Source organism: Mesocricetus auratus, unplaced genomic scaffold (assembly GCF_017639785.1).
Source record: "Mesocricetus auratus isolate SY011 unplaced genomic scaffold, BCM_Maur_2.0 Super-Scaffold_100027, whole genome shotgun sequence".
Classification (NCBI taxonomy): domain Eukaryota; kingdom Metazoa; phylum Chordata; class Mammalia; order Rodentia; family Cricetidae; genus Mesocricetus; species Mesocricetus auratus.
In genome coordinates, this window is record NW_024429208.1 from 1,549,688 (window position 1) to 1,576,162 (window position 26,475).

The window sequence follows — 26,475 nt, forward strand, 5'->3', positions numbered from 1 at the left end:
ATTAACTGCCTCAAATTCTGGGCATAAAAGAACCCCCTCCCTCCCCTGTGTGTGTGTTTCGAGACAGGGTTTCTCTGTATTGTTTTGGAGGCTGTCCTGGAACTCGCTCTGTGGACAAGACTGGCCTCGAACTCACAGAGATCCGCCTGCCTCTGCCTCCCGAGTGCTGGGACTAAAGGCGTGCGCCACCAACGCCCGGCTCCCCACCCCCCCTTTCCTTTTTAAAGCTTGCCATCCTTCCTTACCCACCTTAACAGACTTGTATTTGTTTACTAAATGAATCTTAAAGTCTATCAATGTTCCAGTGTCAGCTGGACCCTGAGATGTAAACAACTTAAATAAAACATCAGTTGTATGAGATCCAATAATAATAGTTAATCAAGCACAGTAAGAATAAAGTTATTTTCTCCATGACTCAAACTCCTCTCTTGCCGCTCTCACTCAGAAGTCCGTGGAATGCGAGGGACAGAAGCCTCAGCACACGCTGGAGACATGTCCCGAGGCCAGCAGGGCCAGATGGAGTCAGAGTTTGGGCCAAAACTGGAGAAGAAAAAACAAAATCCTTGCATGGCTTCAGGAGCACGAGATGACTGACAGATTGATTAAAGGGATGAAATAGAACCAGGTGTGGTTGCTCATGCCTATAAACCAGCACCTGACAGACTGAGGCAGGAGGATCGCTTTCAGTGGGTCCTGAATTACATAAATAAATAAATAAATAAATAAATAAATAAATAAATAAATAAATAAGACAAAGGGGGGGTGACGGGTTTAGGTCTGCCTGGCGAATGCGTGGTGTGGCTTCCACTCGAGACTTGTAGAATTCTCTTAGGAATTGATTGCATTAAGGCACCAAAGAATTGTACTAAATTTAAAAAAGGAAATCAAGACTGGAGAGATGGCTCAGTGGTTAAGAGCACTTGATGCTCTTCCAGAGGATCTGAGTTCAGTTAATTCTCAGCAATTCAAAACCGGCAAGAACAACTCGATTTCTGGGGGTCTGGTGCCCTCTTGTGGCCATAATCAGCACCTGCACTTGTGTACACAGATAACCACAAAATTTAAAAATCAAAGTAAACCTTTTAAAAATATGTAAACAGCCAGGCAGTGGTGGTGCACGCCTTTAATTCCAGCACTCGGGAGGCAGAAGCAGGCAGATCCCTGTGAGTTTGAGGCCAGCCTGGTCCAGGTCAGTCTCCAAAGCTACAGAGAAACCCTGCCTCAAAAAAACCAAAAACAAAACAAAAAAAAAAAAAAAAAAAAAAAACTACAGAAAACAAATGTATCAGGCGACGCTTCTGGGAGACATGAGCCTCTCAGCTCCGTGTCCAGTGCACTGTAGTGTGTCTCCACTCACACTTCCCTCCTGTCTAGAGCTGAGCGCGGTGCAGTCCACACACTCGGACCATCGTGTGGTTTTCCGAGCCCTATCTTCTCCACGGTTTTGTCTGGTTATCTCCTGATTTCCACCACCCTTCCAGAAACCTAAGACTTAGTGAGCCTTCTTCAGATGGAGCCGCTGTGTGCTCTGTGCCCTGGGACTCAGTGTGTTGTGTGTCCCCCTGAGTCTTGGACAGAGTCCAACAGAAAGACAGCTGCTCTTGGGATTTGGGACTCTCTAATGGCTTGGGCGTGAGTTCCCAGAGCTCTGTGCACACAGACGACACCTCTCTGTATTTTTTTAATTACTCATGAAGTCAACATTGCTTTTTTTTATATATATTTACTTTTTTACTTATGTGCATGAGAGGTGGGTATGTGCACGTGACTGCAGGTGCCTGGGGAGGCCAGAAGAGGGTGTTGTATCCCTTGGAGTTGGAGTTATAGGTACACGTACGTAGGCTGCCCAACATGTGTGCTGAAACACAAAGCTAGGTCGACTGGAAGAGCAGGAAGCACTCTTAACCCCTGAGCCACCTCTCTGTTAAGTTTTCTATACACTCCCAGAGTCAGATCATTCCTTGAGGATGAGAAAGCATAGACGCTCCTAAATCCAGAAGCTGTCTACCAGCCCCCTGCCATCCATCCGTGCCCTTCTGAGAGCTGAGGAAACATGGGTGACGGACACCCCAGCTGAGGCTGTTCCAGAAGGCAGGCGTCTTGAGAGATAGTGAACCCTTCAGCTGAGAGAAATTCCAGAAAGAGATCTGTGCCTGTCAATAGTGATAGCTGTGAGGGAAAGGGGGAGGTCCTAGGCTCAGGGTGTGGTGGCATCGTAGCCGTTCCGGTAGGAAAGGTGGACTGTAGTACATTTAATGGTTTATATGACTCTGAGTCCTCACATTTCCTGTTACTGGCAGAGTCCATACCTAATACACGGTGGGCCCATCGCTGTCTCTTGCAAAAACCTGGGATCCAGGCTGCTCCCAGCTCCCCACTCTGACCTTCCACAGGGCACACTCTTATCTGCTGGTGTGGGCACAAGGCTCCGGGCTCCGTCCCAAGCATGAGGGATGGGGACGCAGGGTGGAGAGATGGCCATGATCTGGAGAGTTCAGGCAGTGCCCTCACGTGTTAATCAGGAGACTGGACAAGGAGAGAAGCAGGGGTACAGCCCCCGTTAGAGCCCGAGGGATCCACAGAACAAATACCGACTGACCGACGGTCTGTTTCTAGATCTTTCCTAAGATACAGTGGTTTTACTAAGCACAGGGCATGACTGGTCCATTCTATCCCCGCCCCCTTTTTCTTTTTAAGACAGGTTCTCTCTATACAGCCCTGGTTGTCCTAGAACTCACTATAGACCAGGCTGGCCTCGAACTCGCAGAGAGATCCTCCTGCCTCTGCCTCCTGAGTGCTGGGATGAAAGGTGTGCGCCAACACAACCAACCAACCCTATAACCCTTTAAAAGTGGGAGGAGGTGATGCGGTCTCACCCCTTGAAAGGTGCGACAGCGCCACCCCGTGGTAGGAGCGGCACCATGCCTTCTCCAAGGGCGATGGTTCTGGGCTCAAATCAGGGATCGTCTAACAGAACCTGGGGGTCACGAACATTTTCAGCAATAGAAGGTTTCTGAATGCACCAAGATAAATGCAAAATCGAAGACCTAACGAGCGCGGGTGTTTGCAGCCTGTGCTGCCTGCTGCCACTCCATCGCAGCCTTGGTCCGAGCACACAGCGTGCCCACCGTGGTCTGAGCATACAGCGTGCCCTCGCTGCGCAAGCCGTGGGGAACACCAACAGACGCTGCCTGAAATACCGAGGCTCGGATTCCAGACACTTCTATGTCGTGAACCTCGGTATTTTGCTCTATAGACCCCTTTTCTCGTGACGGTTTTGACGATGGGAAGCAAAGAAAGAAATACAAAGTCTGCAGGAGTGAAAATTGAGTTATTTATCCCTCTCTAGCCCGAAGGAGAGGTCTGAATGGCTATTTGATTCACAAAGAGCCAAAGTGTTGGATTTTTTTTCTTGGGGGGAAGGGAAGGTAACAGGGGGATTTAGGCTTCATTTGGGAGTGACTTATAGGAAAGAAGCTGTGTCCATGAGAGGCCTGGAAGAGACCACGAACTCATGAGGGAGAGAATGGGAAGAGGGGGAGACCAACGACTATTCACTTTGAATCTCTGGGCTCACAAGCCGGAGCTCTGGATACCCAGGCTGTCAGCGCATGGTGCCATCGTCTACAGGCAGAGCCTGCCCTCCTGTGGCGGTTCCCGGGATGACAGGTGATTTTTTTTTTTATTGTAGTTTACCACACCCTGGGGGGGGGCAGCTTGTCTCACCGGCTACCAGTCAAGGACTACACTTGCATCCATGCCATGACCTGCTAAAGTCAAAGGGCTACACCGTGTGTGGGAGCCTCTACCGTTCAGTAGCTGTGTGGACTCACCTCCACACCCAGAAAAGAAACTGAATCGAACTCAGGACTGTTGCTGGGTCTCCAGTGCCTGGCCACTTAGCTACCCAAGGTAAAATGTTCTTGCCCATAGTCCAGGGTGCAGCTGCCTAGGAAAGGCTAACTGCCAATCAGACCCCCAAATGATGACCATGAAGTCAAAGTCAGAGAGGGGGGGTATTTGGGGAGTCATCTCAACCAGGTCTTATTAAATCCCAGGCCTGCAAAAGAGCACAGGACCATTTACACGAGCCTTGTTTTAACATCTACAGCCGGTGTGACACAGTGCTGGGCAGGGCATCTAACGTGTGAATGTCGGGTGGCTTCATCCCAGCAGTCCTGTTCCGGGGGAGCTCTGACTATCCCCGTTTCGCAGATAAGGAAACTGAGGTGGAGAGAGCCTACGCCTGTCCATCAGTTACATTAGCCAGGCTGTAATTATTCAATCTCATGAGAAAGGCAGCATGAGCGTGGGGAGGTGGCCACGGGTCAGGACACTCACCTGTGAGTCACTGGCGGATGCAAGGGCTTGTCTTGTTTGGTCGTTCTGGTCTGGTTGTGAGCCACTCAGCATGGTCCTTGAAAAAGAACAAAGTTAGAAGTTGAAAAGCTCTGGAACGCTTCCCCCACCAGACTAACCATTCACGAACAGACTCTTAGAACAGATGGACCGTCAGTGACCAGAGAGGTGGGGTCTGCCCGGTATAGGATGCCAGGTTCTCTTGATCTCTCCGGCCCTGCCTTACCCCCAGGCCTCTGAATGGAATGGGGTGGGGCCAGGACCAACCTGTGGTCTACACACCTTTATTTACCTGCTCTTCCCATGGTCAGCTCCAGCCTGTCCAGTAGTTGACGACCCCTGCTCTCTCTTAATTAGTGTTACTCTCAATTTTTTTTTTTGGTTTTTCGAGACAGGGTTTCTCTGTGGCTTTGGAGGCTGTCTTGGAACTCGCTTGGTAGTCCAGGCTGGTCTCGAACTCACAGAGATCCGCCTGCCTCTGCCTCCCAAGTGCTGGGATTAAAGGCGTGCGCCACTAACGCCCGGCTTACTCTCGAATTTTTTACAAAGATATTCTAGGCTAATATTTGCATGCCCATGCAGAGGCGTGTGAGCATGAGGGCCAGAAGCAACCTCAGACATGGTTCCTTCTTCTCCAGCACTATCCATCCACCTTGTATTCTCTCAGTGGGATCGGGAGCAGGGTGGCCAGCCAGTGAGCCCTGGGGGACCCCATTGTCACCAGCACTGGGGTTTGTAACCATTCTCTATCACGCCCAAATTAAAAAAAAAACATTATTTTAATTATGCATGTGAATGCATTCCATGTGGGGACTGGAGAGATGGCCCAAAGGTTAAGAGCACTGACTGCTTTTCCCAGGGTCCTGAGTCCAATTCCCAGCAACCACATGGTGGCTCACAACCATCCGTAATGAAGTCTGGTGCCGTCTTCTGACCTGCAAGGATACATGCAGGCAGAACACTGTATAGATAATAAATAAATCTTTTTTTTTAAATGAATGCATGAATGTGCACCATGTGCATGCTTGTGCCCATGGATGCCAGAAGAGGACGTTGGATCTCCTGGAAGTGGAGTTAAAGATCGCAGTGAGCTGCTGTGTGCATGCTGAAACCACATCCAGGTCCTTTGAAAGACCAGCAAGTGCAGCCGGAGTGTGGGTGGCGCACGCCTTTAGTCCCAGCACTCAGGAGGCAGAGGCAGGGGGGGATCTCTGTGAGTTTGAGGCCAGCCTGGTCTACAGAGTGAGTTCCAGGACAGCCTCCAAAGCCACAGAAAAACCCTGTCTCGAAAAGCAAACAAACAAAAAAATTATCAAGTGCTCTTATCTGCTGAGCCGTGTCTCCAGCCCCAACCCTCAGTTTCTAACGCCTACACTGGAGATCGAGCTCACTTGTGTAGCGGGCAGCTTCCCAATAAGCTGTCTTCCCAGGGCTGATGTTGTTTAAGGCACGAGGGACAATTCAGTTCCTTTAGTTTCCCCTCTGGTCCCCTTTTCCCTCCTTCTGTCCTCTATTCCATACTCCCCTAAGGTTCCCCAGGATTTGTGAACTAGAAACCTCTGGAGCCAGCATCTAGTGGGCGGACAGAGGAAGAGGTGGGCAGATGGCAGGAGCAGGGTGAGAAGTGATCCCGGCTTTAAGGGCAGGTCATAGGGTAGATCAGCAGGCCGGTCAGAGGGCAGGTACCTGCAGCGTTCATAAACCGATTCTGATTCACCAAACACTTGAATGCCATTCCTGACAGCCGTGCCTGCCCAAGGTGAGGATAAGGAGCAGGGTCAGCCTGGTCCAGAGGGTCAGGTGGCTGCTCAGGACTGACATTTTATGTGAGCTCTGGATCTGCAGCCATCTGGCCTTTAAGCAGGGAGTGATGTGATGGATGGCTTGGAGGACTGGAGGTGACAGAGCCTGTCCGGTAGAGACAAGCAGGAGACTGACTAAGCTCCGGGCTGGAGTCACAATGATCCCCATGTGAAAAGAATATAAACAGGAAACGAATTTAATAATTATACAAGGTGCCTCCCTCATGCATGCGCCAGGCCGGGCCCTACAGAAACATCTGAGGAGTCATTTCCTCCCATGACTTGCCCAGCCGGAGTCGGCCCCTGGCAAGTTTTCAGGCACCTCAGTTGTTCTGAGTACACACGGGGCATTTCCCTGCCCGAGCTCCCAAGAGCACCCCATCTACCTCCTCCATCACCCACACATATTCCCACCCAGCCCCTTCAATATTCCCAAGAAATCGTTTGAAACAGTAAACGTGGGGTCAGAAGAAAGATCAGCAGTTGAGAACGGGGAATGCACAGAGTCCCAGGGGGTCCCAGGAGGTCCCAGGGGTCCCAGGTCAGCTGTAGCCCCTCATCAGAGGACTCACAACTGCTTATAACCCCAACTCTCGCAGATCTTATGTCCTCTTCTGGCTAGCACAGGCACCTGCATGCCTGTGGTAAGCAGACAGACAGACAGACAGACACACACACACACACACTAACATAAAAAATATTTTTTTAAAAAATTTTGAGACAAGGTCTCACTGTGTAATCTGGAACTCATAGAAATCCATCTGCCTCTGTCTCTTGAATTTTAGTATTAAAGGTATGGACCATCATGCCTGGCAACATTTTAAGAGAATATATATATGTATATATAAATAATATATGCTATATATTGAATGTATATTTTATGATATATACATATACATACATACATACATACATATATATTAGAGCACTGGGAGGTAGAGGTAGGAGGGCTGAGAGTTAGAAGCTGCATAGCTAGCGGGAGGCCAGTCTGGGCAATTTGATACCCCGCCTCAAAAACAAAAACAAAAAATTAAGTAAGACACAATACATACATTTAAGTCAGCAAATTCGGTGTTGGTGGCGCACGCCTTTAAAGCCAGCACTCGGGGGCTGGAGAGATGTCTCAGAGGTTAGGAGCACTGACTGCTCTTCCAAAGGTCCTGAGTTCAATTCCCAGCAACCACATGGTGGCTCACAACCATCTGTAGTGAGATCCGGTGCCCTCTTCTGACCTGCAGACGACATACATGCAGGCAGAATACTGTATGCATAATAAATAAATGAATCTTAAAAAAATAAAGCCAGCACTCGGGAGGCAGAGGCAGATGAGTCTCTGTGAATTCGAGGACAGCCTGGTCTACAGAGCGAGTTCCAGGACAGCCTCCAAAGCAATACAGAGAAACCCTGTCTCGAAAAACCAAAAAAAGAATGAAGTACTGACACATGGAAAACACTATGCAAACGGACAATAAAGTTTTGTGTGATCTTACTTACATGAAATGCTTTGGAGAGACCAGTTCTCGGAAACGGCTGCCCTCATAGGGTCTGGGAGGGTATCAGTGAGTTAAAGGTGTCACAGGGGCCCAGATCTGTCTTGTACCCCCTTAGTCTACACACTGGTGTCCTCTCAAACGAGAGGCCCCGGGGGATAGTGGCTCCCCCCACCCTCTGTGTACCGTGAACCGACTACCTTACAAGGCTACCTCGATTCTCTAGCAGCCTGAGGATTGTCTAGTGATTTCCTGCCAGTGCCAGGTCACAGAGCCCAGTCACCAGACACTTTCAGCGCTGAGATCAGAAGGCAACTGGCCCAGAGGTGAGGAGACCCGCTGGCCCAGATGGTTAGCCATCTTTCCTCCAGCCAGGCTGTTTTCACCCGTCTCTCATGTCAGTGGATGGCCGCCAGCGGTCCGTTTTTCGGTATTGCCTATCTGTAGACCAGTACCTACATGTGCTCCCGTTCCTCAGCCGGGAGGGCAACCCTCTGTCTGCTTCTGCTGCTCTCTCTTCTTCCAAGAAGAAGCTTATAGAAACACCAGGAATGTGTGGCCACATTCTTTCTCGCCGGAATATTAGTCAGGTGCAATCTGTTGTCTTGGTCCCGAAGGCCTGTTTGGTTCAGGATTGGGGATGGTCGGTGGATAACAGGAGCTTCAGGTCCCGTTTAAAGTATACCACTCAGGGAGTTGGGGTGTAGTCACAGATGAGCCGGTAGGCAAGTCTATGGGGGCATTTTACTGATTAATGATTGAAGTGGGAAGGCCCAGCCCCTTGTGGCCGGTGCCAGCCCTGACCAGATGGTCCTGGGTTGAGCAAGCCAGGGAGAGCAAGCTGGTGAGCAGCCCTCCTCCGTGGTCTCTGCTTTAGATCCTGCCCTGACTTCCCTCCGTGATTGTCTTAGTTTGGGTTGTTCTGACTGAAGAGCGAGCTGGGGAGGAAAGGGTTTATCAGGCTCACACTTCAGCACTGCTGTTCATCCCTGGAGGAAGTCGGGACAGGAACTCAAGCAGAGCAGGAGCCCAGAGGCAGGAGCTGATGCAGAGGCCATGGAGAGGGCTGCTTACTGGCTTGCCCTCCCTTGCTTGCTGGACCAACAGGGATGGCACCACCCACCACGGGCTGGGCTTTCCCTCATTGATCACTAAATGAGAGGATGCCTTACAGCTGGAGCTTACACAGGCATTTCCTCAGCTGAGGCTCCTTCCTCTCTGACCACTCTGGCTTGGGTCGAGTCCACACACAAAACCAGCCAGTACAGTGACGGATTGTGTTGTGGAAGTATGAGCCAAATAAACAGACGGTAACCCCACCACCAGGGCATCCAACACCTTCTTCCGGCCTCAACTTGTGGTGCACACATTTCATGAAGGTAAAACACTCAAAAGTAAAGAAATTTTAAGACCCCTCTGAAGCCGGGCGTTGGTGGTGCACGCCTTTAATGCCAGCACTCGGGAGGCAGAAGCAGGTAGATCTCTGTGAGTTCGAGGCCAGCCTGGTCTACAGAGCGAGTTCCAGGAGAGCCTCCAAAACAATACAGAGAAACCTGTAAAGGAGGCTTTTTCTTTGAGAGGAGCCTTCCCGCCAGCCTGGTTCTAGAGCCGCATCGGTCCCAAATAAACACACAGGAGGCTATATTAATTATGAAGCTGTTGGCCTTGCTTGTTTCTTACTGGCTAGCTCTGATTTAAGTAATTACCCCATAATTGTTAATCTAAGTATTTCTCTTACCGGAGAATAGTTCCGGGCTTCCTACCCCATGGCGGTTACATCTTGCTCTCTTGTGTTTCTCCTACCCAGAGTCCTTCTGGACTCCTAGTCCCTCCTATCTAGATTCCCTATTGGCCAGACAGTGCTTTATTGACAAATGCACAGGACTTCCCCAACAGAAACCCTGTCTCGAAAAACCAAAAAAAAAAAAAAAAAAGACCCCACTGACATGATTGACTACAGCTACTCAGAACCCTCTACTGTTGCATTCTCAGATTCTAGGAGTCACCATCAAAGTCACCCCCCTTCTCTTGGGTGTTGCCTGTCCTGTGTGCAGCCCCTCAATCCACCCTGTTTGGGCATCAGTATCTCCCCTGTACAAGGGTCACTGCAGCTCCTTCCTGAGGGGGATTTCTGGGAAGATTAGCTGGAAGGGCGTGTGTACAAATACCTTGTCTGTGAAGACGCGCGCGCGCGCGCACACACACACACACACACACACACACTAAAAGTTAATTGGCATTTCTGCTTATTGCGTCTGTATCGGAACCCTCCCTGGATGGATGAGGCTGAAGTCACTGCCTCTGTCATCCGTGACCTGTGTGAGTTGCTTCATGTCTCTGACTCTGCTGGAGAGGAAGAATCGTAAAACGCTTCTGCCACGGGTAATAACGAGGGCAAAATAATGAGGTGTGCGGAAAGCAGCAGGAGCCGAGGGCAGTTTCATGGGGCTCCGGGAGGGGCGCGGCAGCCGCTTGGGTCAGGTTCTGCGGAGACTTAGCAGGCAGCTATACATCTGAGATAACCGACTTACAGAGGAAAGGCTTTAGCTGAACTCACGGTGTTGAAGGATGCCCTTGTCATCTCGGGGCTTGTTACCCCGAGGCAGCACATCAGGTGGGAGCGTGCCTTGAACCAAACCCCGCCCCCCGAAAACCAGGGAGCCAAGAGAAAAGGGGGGCAGACTCCCATGGTCTTACTTCACAGCACCTCTCCCCAGAGACCTGCCGTCCTCCCTGCTAAGCCCTGCCTCTTAGAGCCTCGGCTGCCTCCTAAGGGTGCCAGGCTGGAGACTAAGCCTGTGACACATGGTGAGACAAAAAAACCAGTCCCTCAGTCTTACCTTAGGACTGAGAAAAGTAAGAGTCCATGGAGGGAAGAGAGTTGAGCTGAGGCGACAGGGAAGAGACGTGGTCGGTCAGGGGAAAGATGGGTTCGTGAGGAAGTGTTTTGACAAGGAATTCTCACCACAGACACCAGGAGAGTATGTCCCACTCGGACAGGAGGCTCCCATCCCTCAGACCCCACCTGCTGCTCTTCTACAAGCTGCCCAGCCTCCTGGATCTGGGGAGGTGCCAGCCTGTATCGAGGGTCCGCACACCTGGACCACAGAGGGTAAACCTCACAGTGGAGGAAACGCTGTCCCGTGTGTCCCCACTGACTTGTGTCTTCGCCCTGGTGAGATCCACCCCCTTCACTGCCCTGCTGGACCGGATGCTGAGCTCCTGGGAAAACCAAAGGGTGGAGGGAGAGACAACAGCTCAACCAGAGGAAGGGGCCGTGTGAGCCCGCGGGAACAAAGCAACAGGGGTTGCTGGCTCGGAGGCCCGGCTTTCTCTTTTCTCTCTCCCTTTATCCGGGACTGCTGTTTGTTCAGCATTCAAAGTCTGTGTCTCTCCGCGCACAAAGGGCTAAGTGATGCATGTCAGGGAGATCAACATCCCCTCCGCTTCCAAGACCGTCTGGGGATAAAAGATAAGGAGCGTAGGCCGTCTGACCTTCCCTGGCCCTGTGTTCTGTGAAAGGTTTTTTGTTTGTTTTGTTTTTTTGTCCCTCCTGGTCTGGTGCCAACTTGGAGGACCTCCTGCCTCCCACCCTGTCACAGCTGAACTCTCAACTCCTCCCAGGACCATTCTGGAACCAACTCTCCCTGGACGGGGGTGAAAGCATCGAGCTGGGGCCCATCCTCAAATACCTGGGATTTGATCTCTCTCCACCAAAGATGGGGACAACAAGATGGGCTCTGCAGGGGACCCTAGAGAGATAGGAATGGCTAGAGAATGAGGGTGACCCAGGCACACGGCATTACTCCCAGAAACAAAGACAGAGAGACATCAAATTCAAGAACTGCTTGTGTTTATTGGCGACCAGCTTAGGTCAACAGAGGAAGCATTAAAAAAAATGGGGCGAGAAAGGGAAACCATGTGACCCAACATGACGGAGCTTCGGCTGAGCTCACGGGAAACTGAGGTTTGGGATGTTCCCAGAAGAACCAGGAGGTCGGACTCCTGGGGGAAGGCGATTGGGACGAGGGGGTCGGACTCCTGGGGGAAGGCGATTGGGACGAGGGGGTCGGACTCCTGGGGGAAGGCGATTAGGACGAGGGAGTCGGACTCCTGGGGGAAGGCGATTGGGACGAGGGGGTCGGACTCCTGGAAGAAGCCGATTCCAACTATTACCTCCCCAGCTTCCTGCAGGATATGGACCATTGCCCCCCCAGCTTCCTGCAGGATTCCAACCAATACCCCCCCAGCTTCCTGCAGGATATGGACCATAGCCCCCCCAGCTCCCCAGAGGGTACCGACTGTTGCCCACCAAGCTGGTACCTGGTAGCTGACTATTGCTACCCCATATTCCAGAAGGGTATGGCATGGGCCGTCTTCCCCACGCAGTTCCCGCCCCTCCCCAAGGCACATTGGGACTTAGGATCCCCCAGGGAAAACCAGGCAGCAATCTGCGGATGAGAAACCAGAATGGGTGCTGGGCAAAGGCTTCTTCTGCCTCCGTTCTCAGTGCGCTGGAATCAGGCTCTGAGTCCTCGGGGCCGGAAGCCTCGGATGCAGAGAAAGCCACAGGTCCGGGACTGTCCCTGGAAAGGTATGGCAGGGCTTCTGGAAGTCCTTGCTCCGAGCGGTCGTTGGCAGCGGCCTCCATCCCTGGCTGAGGGTCCTCGTAGAACCAGGACTCCATGGGGGGGGACCCCTCCCAGAAGAAAGGCTGGCTGGGCTCCTCTGAGCCCTCCTCAGGTAGAGCGCCATCTGGTGGGGATTCGGGGAGCCTTGGAAGAACCCTTGGTAGTTCATTAGTCGCTGGGTCTGGTTTGGTCTGAGGCTGTCCCAAGCCAGCCGTCCCAAGCTTGAAGAGGCTGGTGAAGGAAGGTTTTCCCGCATGTGGGGAGATTTTCTCTTCTGGTGCCCCAATGCTCCGTGCAAAGAGGCCTGATTGGGGGGGAAAAAAAGAAGATAAAGAATCCGTGAGACAGATTTGGTACCAGCTACTCCTTTGACTCCCTGGCCCCGCTTCCCTGAAAACCCCTTTCTGTACTGCGGCTTCTCACTTCCCTGGGGACTCAAGTGCAACCGTAATCCCGGTTCCCAAGGACCCCAGGGCCCTCCATACCTGGCAGAGACAGACAGACCAGGAGCAGGCCCAGGGGAGCCCGGCTCCCACACGCGAGGCCCTGCATCGTGCTCAGCTCCAGCGTCTCCCTGGGCTCCAAGACAGCAGGCTTTATCCCGTCGGTGGGGTGGGGGACAGCAGAAACAGGCTGGGCCAGTGGTTGTAGAGACAATAGATCTGCCCATTCCACCCTCGTTCTTGATTCGGTCTGTGGCAACAGGTGTCACTTGAATGTCCCAGAGGAACTGGGTGTTCCCTCACCTGGCTCCCTTCCTTGTCCTCCCTGCCCCTTCCTCACCCAGGCGCTCTGGTCCACAGGTCACCCCTAGTTGCAGCCCTGCCCTGGCTTGTCTCTGCACCAAGCCTTAGGATGCCGGTGCCTTCGCCATCGCTCAACATCAGCAACACTCCGTGGTCTGACCCCTTTGGGAATCTAGATCATTCACTCCAGCATCCCTTGCTCGTGGGGGCACATCTTCCCCTCCTGGATGCTGACGAACTGCGTGTCCTGGGGTGGGGGGACAAAAAGCTCCCCCATCTGAGGTGCTGCTGCTAGTGAAGCCCTTAGTCTGAAGAAACGGGATTTTCCGCCCCCCCAGCCTTATAACTCGATAGATTAATTCTCCACTGCCCCTGTAACAAAGCCTACAAGCTAACGATCCCCAACACACGTTATATTATATTGTACGTTTGTTTTCATTTCGTCTCGTTTTGTTTCATTTGCTTGTTGGTTTCCTACTTTGTCTGATTTCTTTGTGGAGTGGGGTTGGGGTGGACGTAGTTGGACAGAGTCTTACTATGAGACTGAACTCAAACTTTAGTCCTCCTGCCGCTGGGCTCCCAAGTGCTGTGCTGTCAAAGCTTCCCCTGTAATCAAGCTTGTAAAAGATTTTAAAACTGTCTTTTGGTTGCATTTATTGCGCATGTCTGAGTGTTCTTCCTGCATGCATTTGTGTGCGTGCCTGGTATCTTCCAAGGTCAGAAGGGGGCTTCTGACCCCCTGGGACTGAAGTTACAGACATTAGTGAACCATCATGTGGGTGCTGAGAGTTGACCTCTAGATCCTCTGGAAGAGCAGCTCATTCTCTCTAGCCCTTATTTTATTCCTTTTGGTTTTGTTTGTTTGTTTTTTGTCTTTTTTTTTTTTCCTGAGACAGGTTTTTCTCCATGTAGCCCTGGCTGTTCTGGAACTCGCTCTGTAGACCAGGCTGTCCCCTGCCTCTGCCTCCTGAGTGCTGGGATTAAAGGCGTGGACCACCACCACCCAGCTCCATATTTTATTCTTAATTATGTATGTGTATGTGTGTGCGCGTGCGCGCGAGCCTGTGTGTGGAGCTGTGCATGTGAGTGTAATGCCCAGAGAGGCCAGAAGAGGGTGGCAGACTCCTAGAGCTGGAATTACAGGCAGTAGTGAGGATCCTGACATCAGTGCTGGGAACTGAACCTCGGTCCTCTCAAGAGCAGCCAGTGCTCTTAACCATTGAGCCCATCTCTCCAGCCCTGCTGTCATTTTTTTAGAACAAAATTCCAAACCGGGTCTTTCTGAGTTAAAATCAAGGGACCTGAGGGACTGACTCCTGTTAGTCTCTCTAGAGACACTCACTCCACTTCTGGCTTTCCCTAGTTTCCAGGGCCACCTGTGTTTCTGGTCTTTCGGCTGTCTTCCCCCACCTTTCAAGCCTCTTCCCACACTGCACCATCTGGCTTCCTCCTCTGCCTCCCAAGCCCACATTTTTAAACACTGTGTTTACATGGGACCCACCCGGATAATCCTGGATAATCCCTTTATGGTAGGGTCAGATGACTAATAACCTGAACTGCATCAGGAGCCCTGTTTCCCTTTGCCGAGTAACCTAACATATATATAAATTCCAAGGATTAGGAAGGTGACACCTTTGGTGGCGTTGGGGTGGAGGCACCATTCTGCCTAGTGCAGGTGGCCAGACGTATCCAAAGACTACAAGAAATGGGCCTGGGGGGCTGGAGAGATGGCTCAGAGGTTAAGAGCACCGGCTGCTCTTCCAGGGGACCTGTGCTCAATTCCCAGCAACCACATGGTGGCTCACAAACCTCTGCAATGAGATCTGGTGCCCTCTTCTGGCCTGCAGGCGTATATGCAGACAAAACACTACAAAATAAAGTCTACAAAGTTTTTTAAAAAAAGAAAGGAAGGAAGGAAGGGAAAAGAAAAGAAACTGCACTGGGAAGATGGCTCAGCCATTATGGGTAATTGTTGCTTTTGCAGACGACCAGGGTTTGGTTCCCATCAGGCCTGTGTCAGTTAACAACCTCCCTTAACTCCAGTTCCATGAGGTCTGATGCCCTCTTGTGGTGTCTATGGTCATCAGGCATGCACATGGTGCATATAAATGCATAGAGGAAAACCACTCATACACACACATTATAAATCTAGGAAAAGGGGAGGGGGAATATAAGAAACACTCATTGTCAGTGGTGTATCCAAGCACCCACAAAGAAGTATTTTTTAAAGTTTTTTTAGGGGGAGGTGTTGGGGTTTGTGTTTTCATTTTTTTAAATAGCTCAGCAGTAGAACACTTACCTGGAATGCAAGAATTCAGTCCCCAGCACTGCAAAAAAATTAAAAGCAGCCAGGCACGATAGCTCACACCTTTGATCCCAGCACCCCACCCCCAGGCAGAGGCAGGTGAATCTCTGTGAGTTTGAGGTCAGCCTGGTCTATACAGTAAGTTTCAGGATAGCCAGGGCTACATAGAGACACTGTCTGAAAAAAAGAAAAGAAACAAACAAACAAAAAACCGAAACAAAACTATAAAATGAGGGGCTGGAGAGATAGCTCAGTGGTTAAGAGCACTGGCTGCTCTTCCAGAGGTCCTGAGTTCAATTCCTGGCAACCACACGGTGGCTCACAACCATCTGTCATGAGATCTGGCGCCCTCTTCTGACCTGCAGGCATACATGCAGGCAGAACGTTGTACACAATAGATAAAATCTTTTTAAAGACCCATAAAATTATGATGACAACGATGACGATGACGATGATGATGATGATAATCCGACAGTAAGTCCAAGCCCCCTCTGGCTTCCTACCCTGCCATGTGACATTTCCTCTCATTCAGTCGCTCCATGATGCTCAGAACAGACTTCAGTGCCGAAGTCATGCCCTCGAACTTTGAAAACTGAGCTAAAAAAAGAAGACATAGAAAAGAAACAGAGACCTATGGGCTAAACTGACCTCTGTTGTTACCCATTTACAGGTCTCAGGTGCTTTATTATAGCAACAGAAAGTGAACTAAATATATTTGAGGGGCTGGGGGTGGGGGCTGGGGGTGGGGCTCCATTGCCAGAGTGCCTGGTTGCCATGCCAGGTGCCCTGAATCCCATTCCCACTCCGCATAAAACTCTACCTGTACTCTCAACACAGGAGGTAGAGGCAGCAGATTAGGAGTTCAAGGCCATCCTTGGTTTCTACTGCTGTGATGAAACACTGTGACCAAAGAAACTTGGGGGAGACAGGGCTAATTTGGGGGAGACAGGGTTAACTTGGGAGAGACAGGGTTAACTTGGGAGAGACAGGGTTAACTTGGGGGAGACAGGGTTAACTTGGGAGAGACAGGGTTAACTTGGGGGAGACAGGGTTAACTTGGGGGAGACAGGGTTAATTTGGGGGAGACAGGGTTTATTTGGCTCACACACTTCCAAAGCACTGTTCATTACCTGAGGAAGTCAGGACAGGAACACACACAGGACAGGAACCTGAGTCAGGAGCTGATGCAGAGGCCATGAGGGGAGCTGCTTACTGGCTTGCTCCCCATGCCTTGCTCAGCCTGCTTTCTTACAGAACCCAGGACACCAGCTCAGGGATGGAACTACCCACGATGACCTGGGCCCTCCTCTATCGACCATCAATTAAGAAAATGCCTTAGAGGCCTGCATCCGACCTGATCTATGGATGCATTTTCTCAGTTAAGGCTCCCTCTTCTCTGATGCCTCTAACTTGTGTCAAATTGACATGAAACTAGCCAGGGCACTTGATTTCATAGCGGGTTCGAGGACAGGCTGAGCTACATCAAATCTTGTCTCAAAAATAAAAATAATATATACATATGTTAGGAACTTTTATAATAAAAAGGGTTTTATTGTTTTTGAAATACTAGTAGAAATTGAACCCAAGTCCTCACAATTGCCCGGCAAAGCTACACCCCACTCCCCTTTCCACTTTGTGAGATAAATTCTGACTAAGCCTTGAGCTCACTCTGTATACCAAGCTGGCCTCAAACTTGTCGTTTTCCTGCTTCAGGTTTCCGAATAGCTGGGATTACAGGCCTATGCCACCAGGCACAGTTAGTTGATAAAATTAACACAGTTGATAAAAATCATTTAGTTGCCTTTTTAATTTTTAAAACCTTTATTATGTACATGTATGATGTATATGTGGGTTGCGTGTGTCACGGTACGCACGTGGAGTTGGTGGAGTTGCTTCTCTTCTTATTTTTACGTACGTTCTGGACGTCAGATTCAGGCTAGCAGCCTTGCAGGGCAAGCACATTTTCCCACTGAGCCATCTTGCTGGCCGTTAGCGTTGTTTGTTCTCTGGGCTTGCTCTAGAAAGCTGTCAGGCAGGTGCCCCTGTGTCCCCACTGCCTGAGGAGACACTTTGTCTGCTCTCTCTAGCCCCACCCCTGCCCACCACACCAGCCTTGGAGAGAAACAAGCTCTCTCCTGACCTGGCCACTAGGGGGACCTTAAGAGTTTGGTGCCCTGTTCTGGGGTGACATACATACACTAACTTTGCTTTGTGGGGTTTTTTGTTTCTTTGTTTTGTTGTTTCGAGACAGAACCTCACTTTGTAGCTCTAACTGGCCTTGAACTCAGAAAAATGCACCTGCCTCTGCCTCCAAGTGTCTGTTTTGTCCAAATTTTTAACATGGTTCACACCAGAGACTAGAGGAGTGCCCTTTATTTTTTATTTATTTAATGTTTTTTCGAGACAATAGTGCTTTGGAGCCTATCTTGGCACTTGCTCTGTAGACCAGGTTGGCCTCGAACTCTCAGAGATCTGAACTCACAGAGATCTGCCTGCCTCTGCCTCCTAAGTGCTAGGACTAAAGTAAAGGCATGTGTGCACCACCAACGCCCGGCAAGGAGTCCCCTTTAAATGTCAGTTTCTCCTGTGGTTCATCCTTGGCGCCTCTGAGGTCTGTGATTAATCCCTGCCACTGTCTAGACCAATGACTTATTTTTTTTAAGTTCAGTTTTTTTTGTTTGTTTCACTTTTATTTTATGTGCATTGGTGTTTTGCCTGCAGGTGAGTCTGTGTGAGAGTGTCTAATCTTGGAGTTACACACAGTTGTTAGATGCCATGCAGGTACTAGGATTTGAACCTTGATCCTCTGGAAGAGGAGTCAGTGCCCTTAACCACTGAACCATCTCTCCAGCCCCTGGACCAATGATGACTCCTCTGCAATGACAGAAACAGGACTGCCTGGGAGCCTGCTTTGTCCTGGAGGACCCCGAAAGGCTGGCTTAGCTCCTCCCCGGGGCGTCTGTTGTTGGTTCATTGGGAACCCGGTGGTTCTGCACTTGAAGTTCAGCCTCTGTGGACTCAGCACCCTGCTCTCTCCTTCCTAAAAGGAGGGGAGTGGGTCCGAGATTAGGGCAGCAGTAGGTTCCCTCTCAAAAGCTTGGAGAGCCTTGTGCATGGAATGAGGGACACACCCACACCCATCTGTCCTCCCTGGGCTAGCGTCTGCCACAGCTCTCTCACCAGAGCAGACTCGGGGGTGAAGAGGCAGAGAGGACACTGTTGGCTCTGTCCGTCACAGAACCGTGTTAAGTAGGCCAGTGAGTCACCAGGCTTGGTGCCCTGCATCACGCTGGCATGTTGTCTTACTCTCCCCGCCCTCGGCTCCCAGAAACACCCGCACTCCTGCTCAGTCTCCAGGAATCTGCCTGGGCTGGTCCAGCGTCCCAGAAACTCAAGATCGACTTTAGGGACTCCCACAGAGGACGGGGTTTAGAAGTGAGGCACACTAATGGAGAAGCCTGGGGGGGGGGGAGGAGAAGAAGATAGTGAGGGCTTTTTGGATGGGAGGGAGGGAGGTGGGGGTGGGGGACCTCCGGTGTGAGTGGGAACAGATTTCTTGGGGCTGAGAAGTGAGACGTGGAGAGGAAGACTCCCTTGACACCGGGCAACTGCACCGACAGTTCAATCAATGTTTATTGTTTTCCTTCTCCGTGGGAGGAGGTGTAGGACACAAAACACTAAGCCAAATTAGGAATAGAAATGGGGGGCGTGGGCCCTCTAGAGGCATAGGAGGTGTACTACCCAGGTATTTAAGGAGGAGATTTAGGACTCCAAGAATGCAAAAAGTCTGCACAAAGTTCACCAAGTTTATTGAGCCCTGTCCAGGATCCCCAGAGAGCCAGGAGTCTGTGCCAGGCTCTACCGATGCCCTGGGGTCCACACGCGCAGGGAGACACCTGTGGTGACCGTACAGGGGCTGAGATGGACAGCAGGGGTGGCCCCGGTGTGTTGGAAATGGGTCTGGTGGGCTGGGTTAGTCGTGATGGGTGGTAGAGAGGTCGGTGAGAATTGCGCGGGGGTGGACCAGATTCCGCCTTATTTGGCAGATGCGCAGAGGCTCGGTGGACACGTCCGGGCATCAAGAGCCCGAATAAGTGAGTTTTAAGACGGTTGATCACGCAGAGAGGGTAACCACAGCGGAACGGGACGGAAGCACCCGGAGAAAAGTCCACCATTGCAGACGCAGAGCAAAAGTGACAACAGCCTCCCGGGAGGAGGGCAGGAAACCCCTGAATGTCTTCCAGTCGGCGTGGGTGACTTAAGGCTTGTCAAGCGGCTGTCCCTGCGGCAGAAAGACTTGAGGATCTGCTAACTGGGGGCCCAGAGGCTTCACTCGAGCCAGAATGTGCCGGATGGAACGGCAGGGCATCCTCCCAGGGCTGTTGAGGCCGCAGGGCTTGGCGATCACGGTAGGGACACGCTGCGGAGAGCCGTTCAGACCTCCATTCATTGTGGAGGAGGAAGGAGAAAGGCAGGGGTAGCCGGAAGAGACAGACTTGCTGCCGCAGGGCTGGAGGACAATTTTGCCAGTGGAGAGGGAGGAGCTTCCTCCACCGATGGAGACGGAGCCGGGGCCAGGAGGCGAGCAGGGCCCCTGGTTAGCCCCGCCGCAGGGCTGGAAGGAAGTACTGCTGGAAGTGATCTGAATTCTCGAACCAGAGCAAGGCCCCTTAGAGCCGCTGCCACAGGGCTGGACCCCGCCATTACCCACGGGCTGGAACACGTTGCCAGAGGATGGGTAGGCTTTGGAACTGGAAGAGCTGTAGCTGGGGATGATGGGATTGCTGGAGAAGTACTTGCCCTCAGAGACTGGGGGCCCAGCTGCAAAGGAGGGTGCCCCTGGGGAGCCCCTGACAGGGTTGTCCTTGGTGAAGTAGCCCACGGGGTAGATTTTGCCCCCACTGTAGGTCATTCCTGGGGCTAGGTAACTGTCCGCAGAGCCACCCACCACCTCGTACCCACCGTAGGGTTTCTGGACAGAGGTGATGGGAGGACAGACCTTGCCCGAGGGGCCGCCGTTGCTACAGGGCATGCCTTGAAACCCTCCAGGGCCACCGGAGCCATGTTGCTCCACCACCACCACTACAGGCCTCTGCCCACCCGATACGGTGTGGGAGTTAGAGATGTAGGGCCCCGAGTGTGTGATGACGGGACCCCCACTGCAGGGAGAGTCGGGCACGTTGGAGCTACAGGGAGGGTGGTTGGAGACGCTGCTGGACACCACAGAGCTGTGGGAAGAGTAAGAGCCTCCTGACTGGAAGGTGCCTGATGTCTGGCGGGAAGAGTTGTCATCGGTTGGCAGGGCAGAGCCATTTCCTGGTCCCTCCCGGCTGCTTCCCGAGCTTCCAGACTGAGAGCTGCTGCTTCCCGACTGATATCTGCTGCTTCCTGACTGAGAGCTGCTGCTTACCCATCTGGAGCTGCTGCTTCCCGACTGAGAGCCGCTGCTTCCTGACTGATATCCGCTGCCTCCCGACTGAGAGCCGCTGCTTCCTGACTGATATCCGCTGCCTCCCGACTGAGAGCCGCTGCTTCCTGACTGGAAGGAGCCAGACCCAGAGGAATAGGATATCTGGGAAGACCCTGTTCCTGGTTTAAATATCAGAGATTTTGAAGATCCTCCCTGGGAGCTGCTGGATCCACCATGGCCGCTGATGCTGCTGGAGCCGGTCTTTCCAATGAGACAAGGGTCACTGGGGGAGGTGATCCTGGTGGGGTCCTTACAGGGGTCCGAGAGGGTCCCGATGCTCTTAGCCAAGATTCCTGAGAAAGAGCAGTGGTCTGTAAGGACTAGATTGGAACAGGGGCTCGCTCCGCCACCCCATTAAATCCCCTCCCGGCCATCTTCCCCGTGTCTCCAAAGAGGAAACCAGGTAGACCAGAGGCAGGGAAAGGAAGAACCGGCTGTTGCTGTCTGCGAAGAAATCGGGGCGGTTTCCTTGTTCTAGCGGTGAGGAGGTCAAACGTCTTCAAGAGAAACGGATGCTAAAACTCTGAAGGGGTAGGCATTGAAGGAGTACCCTTCAGATAGCGGGGTCAGAACGATTAGGTCAGAAGCATGAGGGGGTGAGGAGGCAGAAACTCTGGGGTTAGGGTCAGCAGACCACAGAACCAAACATAAAAGGCAAAGTGGGACCGGGCGCTGGCGGCGCACGCCTTTAATCCCAGCACTCGGGAGGCAGAGGCAGGCAGATCTCTGTGAGTTCGAGGCCAGCCTGGTCTACAGAGTGAGTTCCAGGACAGCCTCCAAAACAATACAGAGAAACCCTGTCTCGAAAAAAAAAAAAAAAAAAAAAAAAAGGCAAAGCGGGGACTGGCAGAATGTTGGCTTAGTACGCACAAGGACATAGATTTGACCCCACCCCCATCAAAACGGGGTTGGGGGGAGGGGGGGAGGGTGGCTGAGACAGGAGGGAAACATACGAAAAGGGAAAGCTAGTGCATCGGAGCCGGCTTACAGAAGAGGAGCGCACTCCATCGCCCATACTCCATCGCCAGCTCCCTAGTGAGGAGCCCGGACTGGGCAAGGGTGGATTAGAAGAGTCCCCGTTTCCTGTCCCAGCTCTGGCCATGCCGGCCACCCTGGGTGGGGGCCAGGACGTGGGGGCACTCACCTGTTGCTTCAGAACCTGCCGGTACCAGTGTGACAGGGCACCGCACCCTGAACCACCCCTGCGGCTGCTGTCCCAGCCCAGGGACAAGGCATGAAACCCTCCTCCCCACGGCCATTATCAAACTCCCCACCCAGCCTTTACATGCACCTGCTGACCCCGGTCTGCCCCACATCCGCCTCCAACCGCGTGTACCGTCTTCAGTCCTGATCCCACCGCTCTCCTCCACCGAGGGACCCTCGGCTCCTAACCCCGTGTCCCCTCGCCTCAGTCGGTCCACACAGCCCTCTCGCCTCAGCGTCTTCTGCTCAGCCCAGCTCCTCCGGAGCCGCGCATCAGCAAGCGGCCAGCCTTCTCTGGTTTACGTAATCAGAGAGGCAAAGTGGGCCGCGCCCACGGAGCCACCAGGAAGGCCATATAATAGCATCTCTGTGGGCCGTGTGTCCAAAAACAGCGAGCTAGACAGTGCAGGTTACGGTCAATGCTGGAGCGGGGTGGGGGGGGCGCGCGGCCAGTCGGAATCACCTGCCCCAGCGTCCCCAACTTCATCTCAAAAAGAAAAGCCCTGGTGCATCCCACAACAAACCCTCCCTGCCACCGTCCCTTCACCCCTCCACACAGGACACCAGCTGCCCAGTCTGGGCTCGGAATCCTGGACGTCCTGCTTCTTCTAACTGCCATCTGAAGCCAGTTTCCGGTCTGCTCAGGCCTCCTGGACCGGGCCCCAAGGAGCAGAGTGGGGCTAGCAAATCTAGCATACATAGTTATCGAAACGCTAACGTATTTAAAGTGCTAGCTGCAGTCTTGCATTTAACAAGGCTCTAAGTGGTGCATGCCTGTAATTGCACGCACGCGCTCGCGCACACACACGCGCACACACACACCTGCCATCCTAGCTGTCAGGAGACTTCAGTTTGAGGCTAGGCTGTGCTACAAAGCAAGACCTTATCAAAACAAAAACAAAACAAAACAAAAAACTCAAGAGTGCCAAGGATGCAGTAGATCACTTAGCAAGCGAACATGCATGAGGCCTGGGGCTTAGCTCCAAGCGCCTCAGTAAAAATAAATAAATAAACGCAAGTTAATTAATGCATCGGCAATGATTGTAAAACGTGGCTCTGAAAATGGTAGCGATTGTTATTTCTGTAAAATAGCCAGATTGTGTCTTCTAGAGGGGCTGTGTCGCCACGTGCGTTATTTAATTTGATACAGAGACTGGGACTAGATGATATTAACACCACTTCTAACAAGCTCAGAACATTTACACAGGACTTAGGGGATGGCTCGGAGGCAGAGCACCTGCCTGCTCAGCCACCCACCGCAGAGCAAAGCAAGAGGAATTTGCTGTGCAGTGCCAAGGATGGGAAGCAGTCCCAGACAGAAAGGTCAGATTCCGGGGCCCAACCTGTGCCCCTCTCCTGGACCCTGTGCTGCAGGCTCTGGATGCCCCCAGCCTCTCCAACCTGGGGCCTTGTGTCCCACACGGTCCCTCTCCCAAGGCCCCAGACTCCTACCTGGAAGAATGAGACTGGCCATCAGCAACGCCATCAGCCCGTGCCCTCCCACACGCCCCATCTCGGGTGCCCGAGAGGAGATCATTGTGCACGGTGCAGCCTCCTGACTGACAGAAGCCCATGGACACCGGGACCTTTATGCCAGGGCTGGACATTCCCTGGGCAGGAGTCACTGTGGGGAGGAGGAGGGGTGGAGAGTGGGGCTGCCTGAGGGAAATTGGCGTGGCAGGAGAGACTGAAGCAATCGGGTGTCACATGTGTCCTACTCAGCAAACGGTGGTGGCTGCAGGGGACCTGAGGCCGCCGGGCACTAGCCCCTACCCTGGCTGGCCTTCCCTAGCTCCTCGTTGCCTAACTAGAACCAGGTACCCAGGGACCCAGCCACCCTGCTCTTCCCTCCCTGTCTGCCCAAGTCCCATCCTCCCAGCGTCCCTCCACGGGGAGGAGAGCGGGTATCTTTAGCTTTCCCTCCCTGACCCCAAGAAGCACCCTGCTCCTGCTCATCCCCCGCTCGCCCTCCCCGATGCAGGGCAGCTCTTCTGGGGCTCACACTGTAGGCCTACCTGCTTGTTTTCCCTTGGGATCCCATCACCCAGTCCCGTGTCCCCCCATCCCCCGTCCCCATCCCCGTCCCCCCCCCCCCGCTTCAGATCTGGAGATCTGCCCCCATTCGGCTCACCCTTCGAGCCACTGCCGGAGCGCCAGCCTGCCTGCCCATCGGCCAGCAAGCCCTTTTCCCTTCTCAGAGACGACATCCACGTACTGAAAACCTGGGGGTCCTTTTGGGACGGTGGGCGGTGGGGGTGGGGGTTGGGTGGGACAGTGGTTACCAGAGCTTGGGCGAGGGAGAGGCCTGGGTTGGGACCCCTGTCATAGCTGGGCCTCAGTGACTCATGGGCGGGCCACTCACAGTCCCTGTCCCACGGTAGTGACCCAGACTCGGGAGGATGAGCAAGAGGTCAACGAGGCTAATTGGGAAGGTGGTGGCCAGGCGGCCCATTAGCCTGCCCCTTGGCCTGGATGGACAAACAGAAATGCATCCGAGGTTTGTCCTGAGTAGGATTAGGAGGGCCAGCCAGCTCCTGGGTACCCTGCAGGAAGGAGGGTCAGAACCTGGGACCCGCCAAGAGGGAGGTGGTTTCTCCTGCACTAAGCTCCCGCCTCCTGCTACAGCCCGGGGCTCCGCCCCAGCCAGTTGCTCACTGGTGTTGTGGGAGTATCAGTATCAGGAGGAAGGGCTAAGTGAGCTTGTCCTCACTCCGTCCCTCCTCCTCCCCTCACCCAAACTTCTTCACAAGGGCATCTCTGTCCCTGGAGCCCTGGGGTTGGTCCCTTCTTTCTCCCTGCCCCTGCCCTGAGTTCTGGCCCTTGTGATAGTGAATGCTGCCCGTGCCAGCTCTGAGACTCCCGGCTCTGCCCCAGGCTACAAACGCTCAAAACAGCACTGGCATAACCCACTGAGGTTTTGTTTTTTTGGGTTTCGTTTGTTTTATCTAAGTTTTAATTAAGTCTCAGCAACCATGTGCTGCTGCGGCCGGCCACCATCTAGTCCTTCACTTCCTGCTGGTGCCCAGAGGAGCTGGGAAGAGAGAAGGTCCAGGGAGCCCTGCGGACAGCAGTGACCGGAGCGCAAGCCCTGAGATGAGCCTTGAGGCCGGGACAGCCAAGCAACCGTGGCTTTGGAACTGAGATGCCAGGGCTTTAAGTCCTGCCTAATCCTGGGGCTTTGACCAATTTACCAACCCTCTCTAAACTTCCGTTTCTCTCTTTACCCTCTAAAGTGGGAGACGGGTGTGCTGGGTCTTGTACACGTTGGGCTGTTGGTCAACCGTGATGTGGCACCAAGTTACTTCTCTTTCTACTGGGACTGTTTCTGTACTTTTTTGTTTGTTTGTTTTTGTTTTTTTCAAGACAGGGTTTCTCTGTATTGTTTTGGAGGCTGTCCTGGAACTTGTTCTGTAGACCAGGCTGGCCTCGAACTCACAGAGATCCTCCTGCCTCTGCCTCCCCAGTGCTGGGACTAAAGGCGTGCACCACCAACGCCCGGCTGTTTCTGTACTTTTTTTAAAAAATATTTATTTGATGTATATGAGTGCTCTACCTGTATGTATGACATTATGCCCGAAGAGGACATCAGATCCCACTGTAGATGGTTGGGAGCCACCGTGTGGTGCTGGGAACTGAACTCAGGACCTCTAGAAGAGCAGCCAGCGCTCTCAAATGCTGAGCCGTCTCTCCAGCCTACTTCTGTACTGTTTTCTTGTTTTAATTTTACATGTATGTGTGTTTGGCCTACATGTGTGTGTAAGTGCAACTTACCATGCGTGCAGTTCCCGAAGAGGCCAGAAGAGAGCAATCTGATCCCCCTAGAACTGGAGCTACAGATGGGTTGTTGGCCTCTGTGGCAGGTGCCGGGACTCAAACCCAGGTCCTCTAGAAGAGCAGTGAGTGCTCTTGACTGCTGAGACATCTCTCCAGCCCCCCGGGATAGTTTTAAGTATTGCCTGCTTTCAAAGGTTTGTAAAGGGGGGCTGGAGAGATGGCTCAAAGGTTAAGAGCACTGACTGCTCTTTGAGAGGTCCTGAGTTCAATTCCCAGCAACCACATGGTGGCTCACAACCATCCGTAATGAGATCTGGTGCCCTCTCCTGGTGCGCAGACATACATAGAGGCAGGATGTTGTATTCATAATAAATAAATAAAATCTTTTTTAAAAAAAGGTTTGTAAAGGTCAATTTGTAAAGGTCAAAGGTTTGTAAATTAAATGGGACCAGGGTGTGGTCCCCGGAAGGTGGCTCAGTGGCCTGGGTTCCCAGTCGCTCTCACCTACGAATTCTCTTTGGAAAGGCCAGCCAAACATTCACCCCCAAGTCCTCATGCCGAGGACAGAATAGTGGAACCTGTGGTGTCTTCCCAGCCCCTCCCTAGACTCTCAGGCCCCAGCTAGGAGTGGGGCTGAGACAGGGCCTAAGAGTAGCAGGGACAAGGGAAAGGAGCCTTTGTGGTCTGTCTGATGT

The 26,475-nt window shown here is 52.6% G+C and overlaps 2 protein-coding genes and 1 long non-coding RNA gene across 6 annotated transcripts; all 3 read right to left on the reverse strand.

Moving 5' to 3' along the window:
• Nucleotides 1-160: 160 nt before the first annotated feature.
• Nucleotides 161-9,428, reverse strand: LOC110339608. Of its 3 annotated transcripts, none has more exons than XR_005871425.1 (3): nucleotides 8,111-8,694; nucleotides 4,342-4,417; nucleotides 161-540 (listed from the first exon to the last, which is right to left on the reverse strand). It is a non-coding gene; the product is annotated as an uncharacterized LOC110339608 (long non-coding RNA). The 3 variants fall into 3 exon arrangements; XR_005871424.1 differs by lacking the exons at nucleotides 161-540; nucleotides 8,111-8,694 and adding exons at nucleotides 1,284-2,526; nucleotides 9,390-9,428; XR_005871426.1 differs by lacking the exon at nucleotides 161-540 and adding an exon at nucleotides 1,284-2,526.
• Nucleotides 9,429-11,487: 2,059 nt separating this feature from the next.
• Nucleotides 11,488-12,925, reverse strand: CUNH6orf15 (chromosome unknown C6orf15 homolog). Its single transcript, XM_040732409.1, has 2 exons — nucleotides 12,768-12,925; nucleotides 11,488-12,586 (listed from the first exon to the last, which is right to left on the reverse strand). The coding sequence occupies exons 1-2, from the start codon at nucleotides 12,832-12,834 to the stop codon at nucleotides 11,604-11,606; spliced, it is 1,050 nt and encodes a 349-aa protein (XP_040588343.1). The 5' UTR covers nucleotides 12,835-12,925; the 3' UTR covers nucleotides 11,488-11,603.
• A 6,196-nt stretch (nucleotides 12,926-19,121) lies between these two features.
• On the reverse strand, nucleotides 19,122-23,606 carry Cdsn (corneodesmosin). Of its 2 annotated transcripts, XM_040732385.1 has the most exons (3): nucleotides 23,459-23,606; nucleotides 20,869-21,096; nucleotides 19,122-20,826 (listed from the first exon to the last, which is right to left on the reverse strand). In XM_040732385.1, exons 1-3 carry the CDS (start codon nucleotides 23,541-23,543, stop codon nucleotides 19,592-19,594), a joined length of 1,548 nt encoding a protein of 515 aa, XP_040588319.1. In that variant the 5' UTR covers nucleotides 23,544-23,606; the 3' UTR covers nucleotides 19,122-19,591. The 2 variants fall into 2 exon arrangements, with proteins under 2 accessions (XP_040588319.1, XP_021079496.1); XM_021223837.2 differs by having other exon boundaries at nucleotides 19,122-21,096.
• Nucleotides 23,607-26,475: the final 2,869 nt, after the last annotated feature.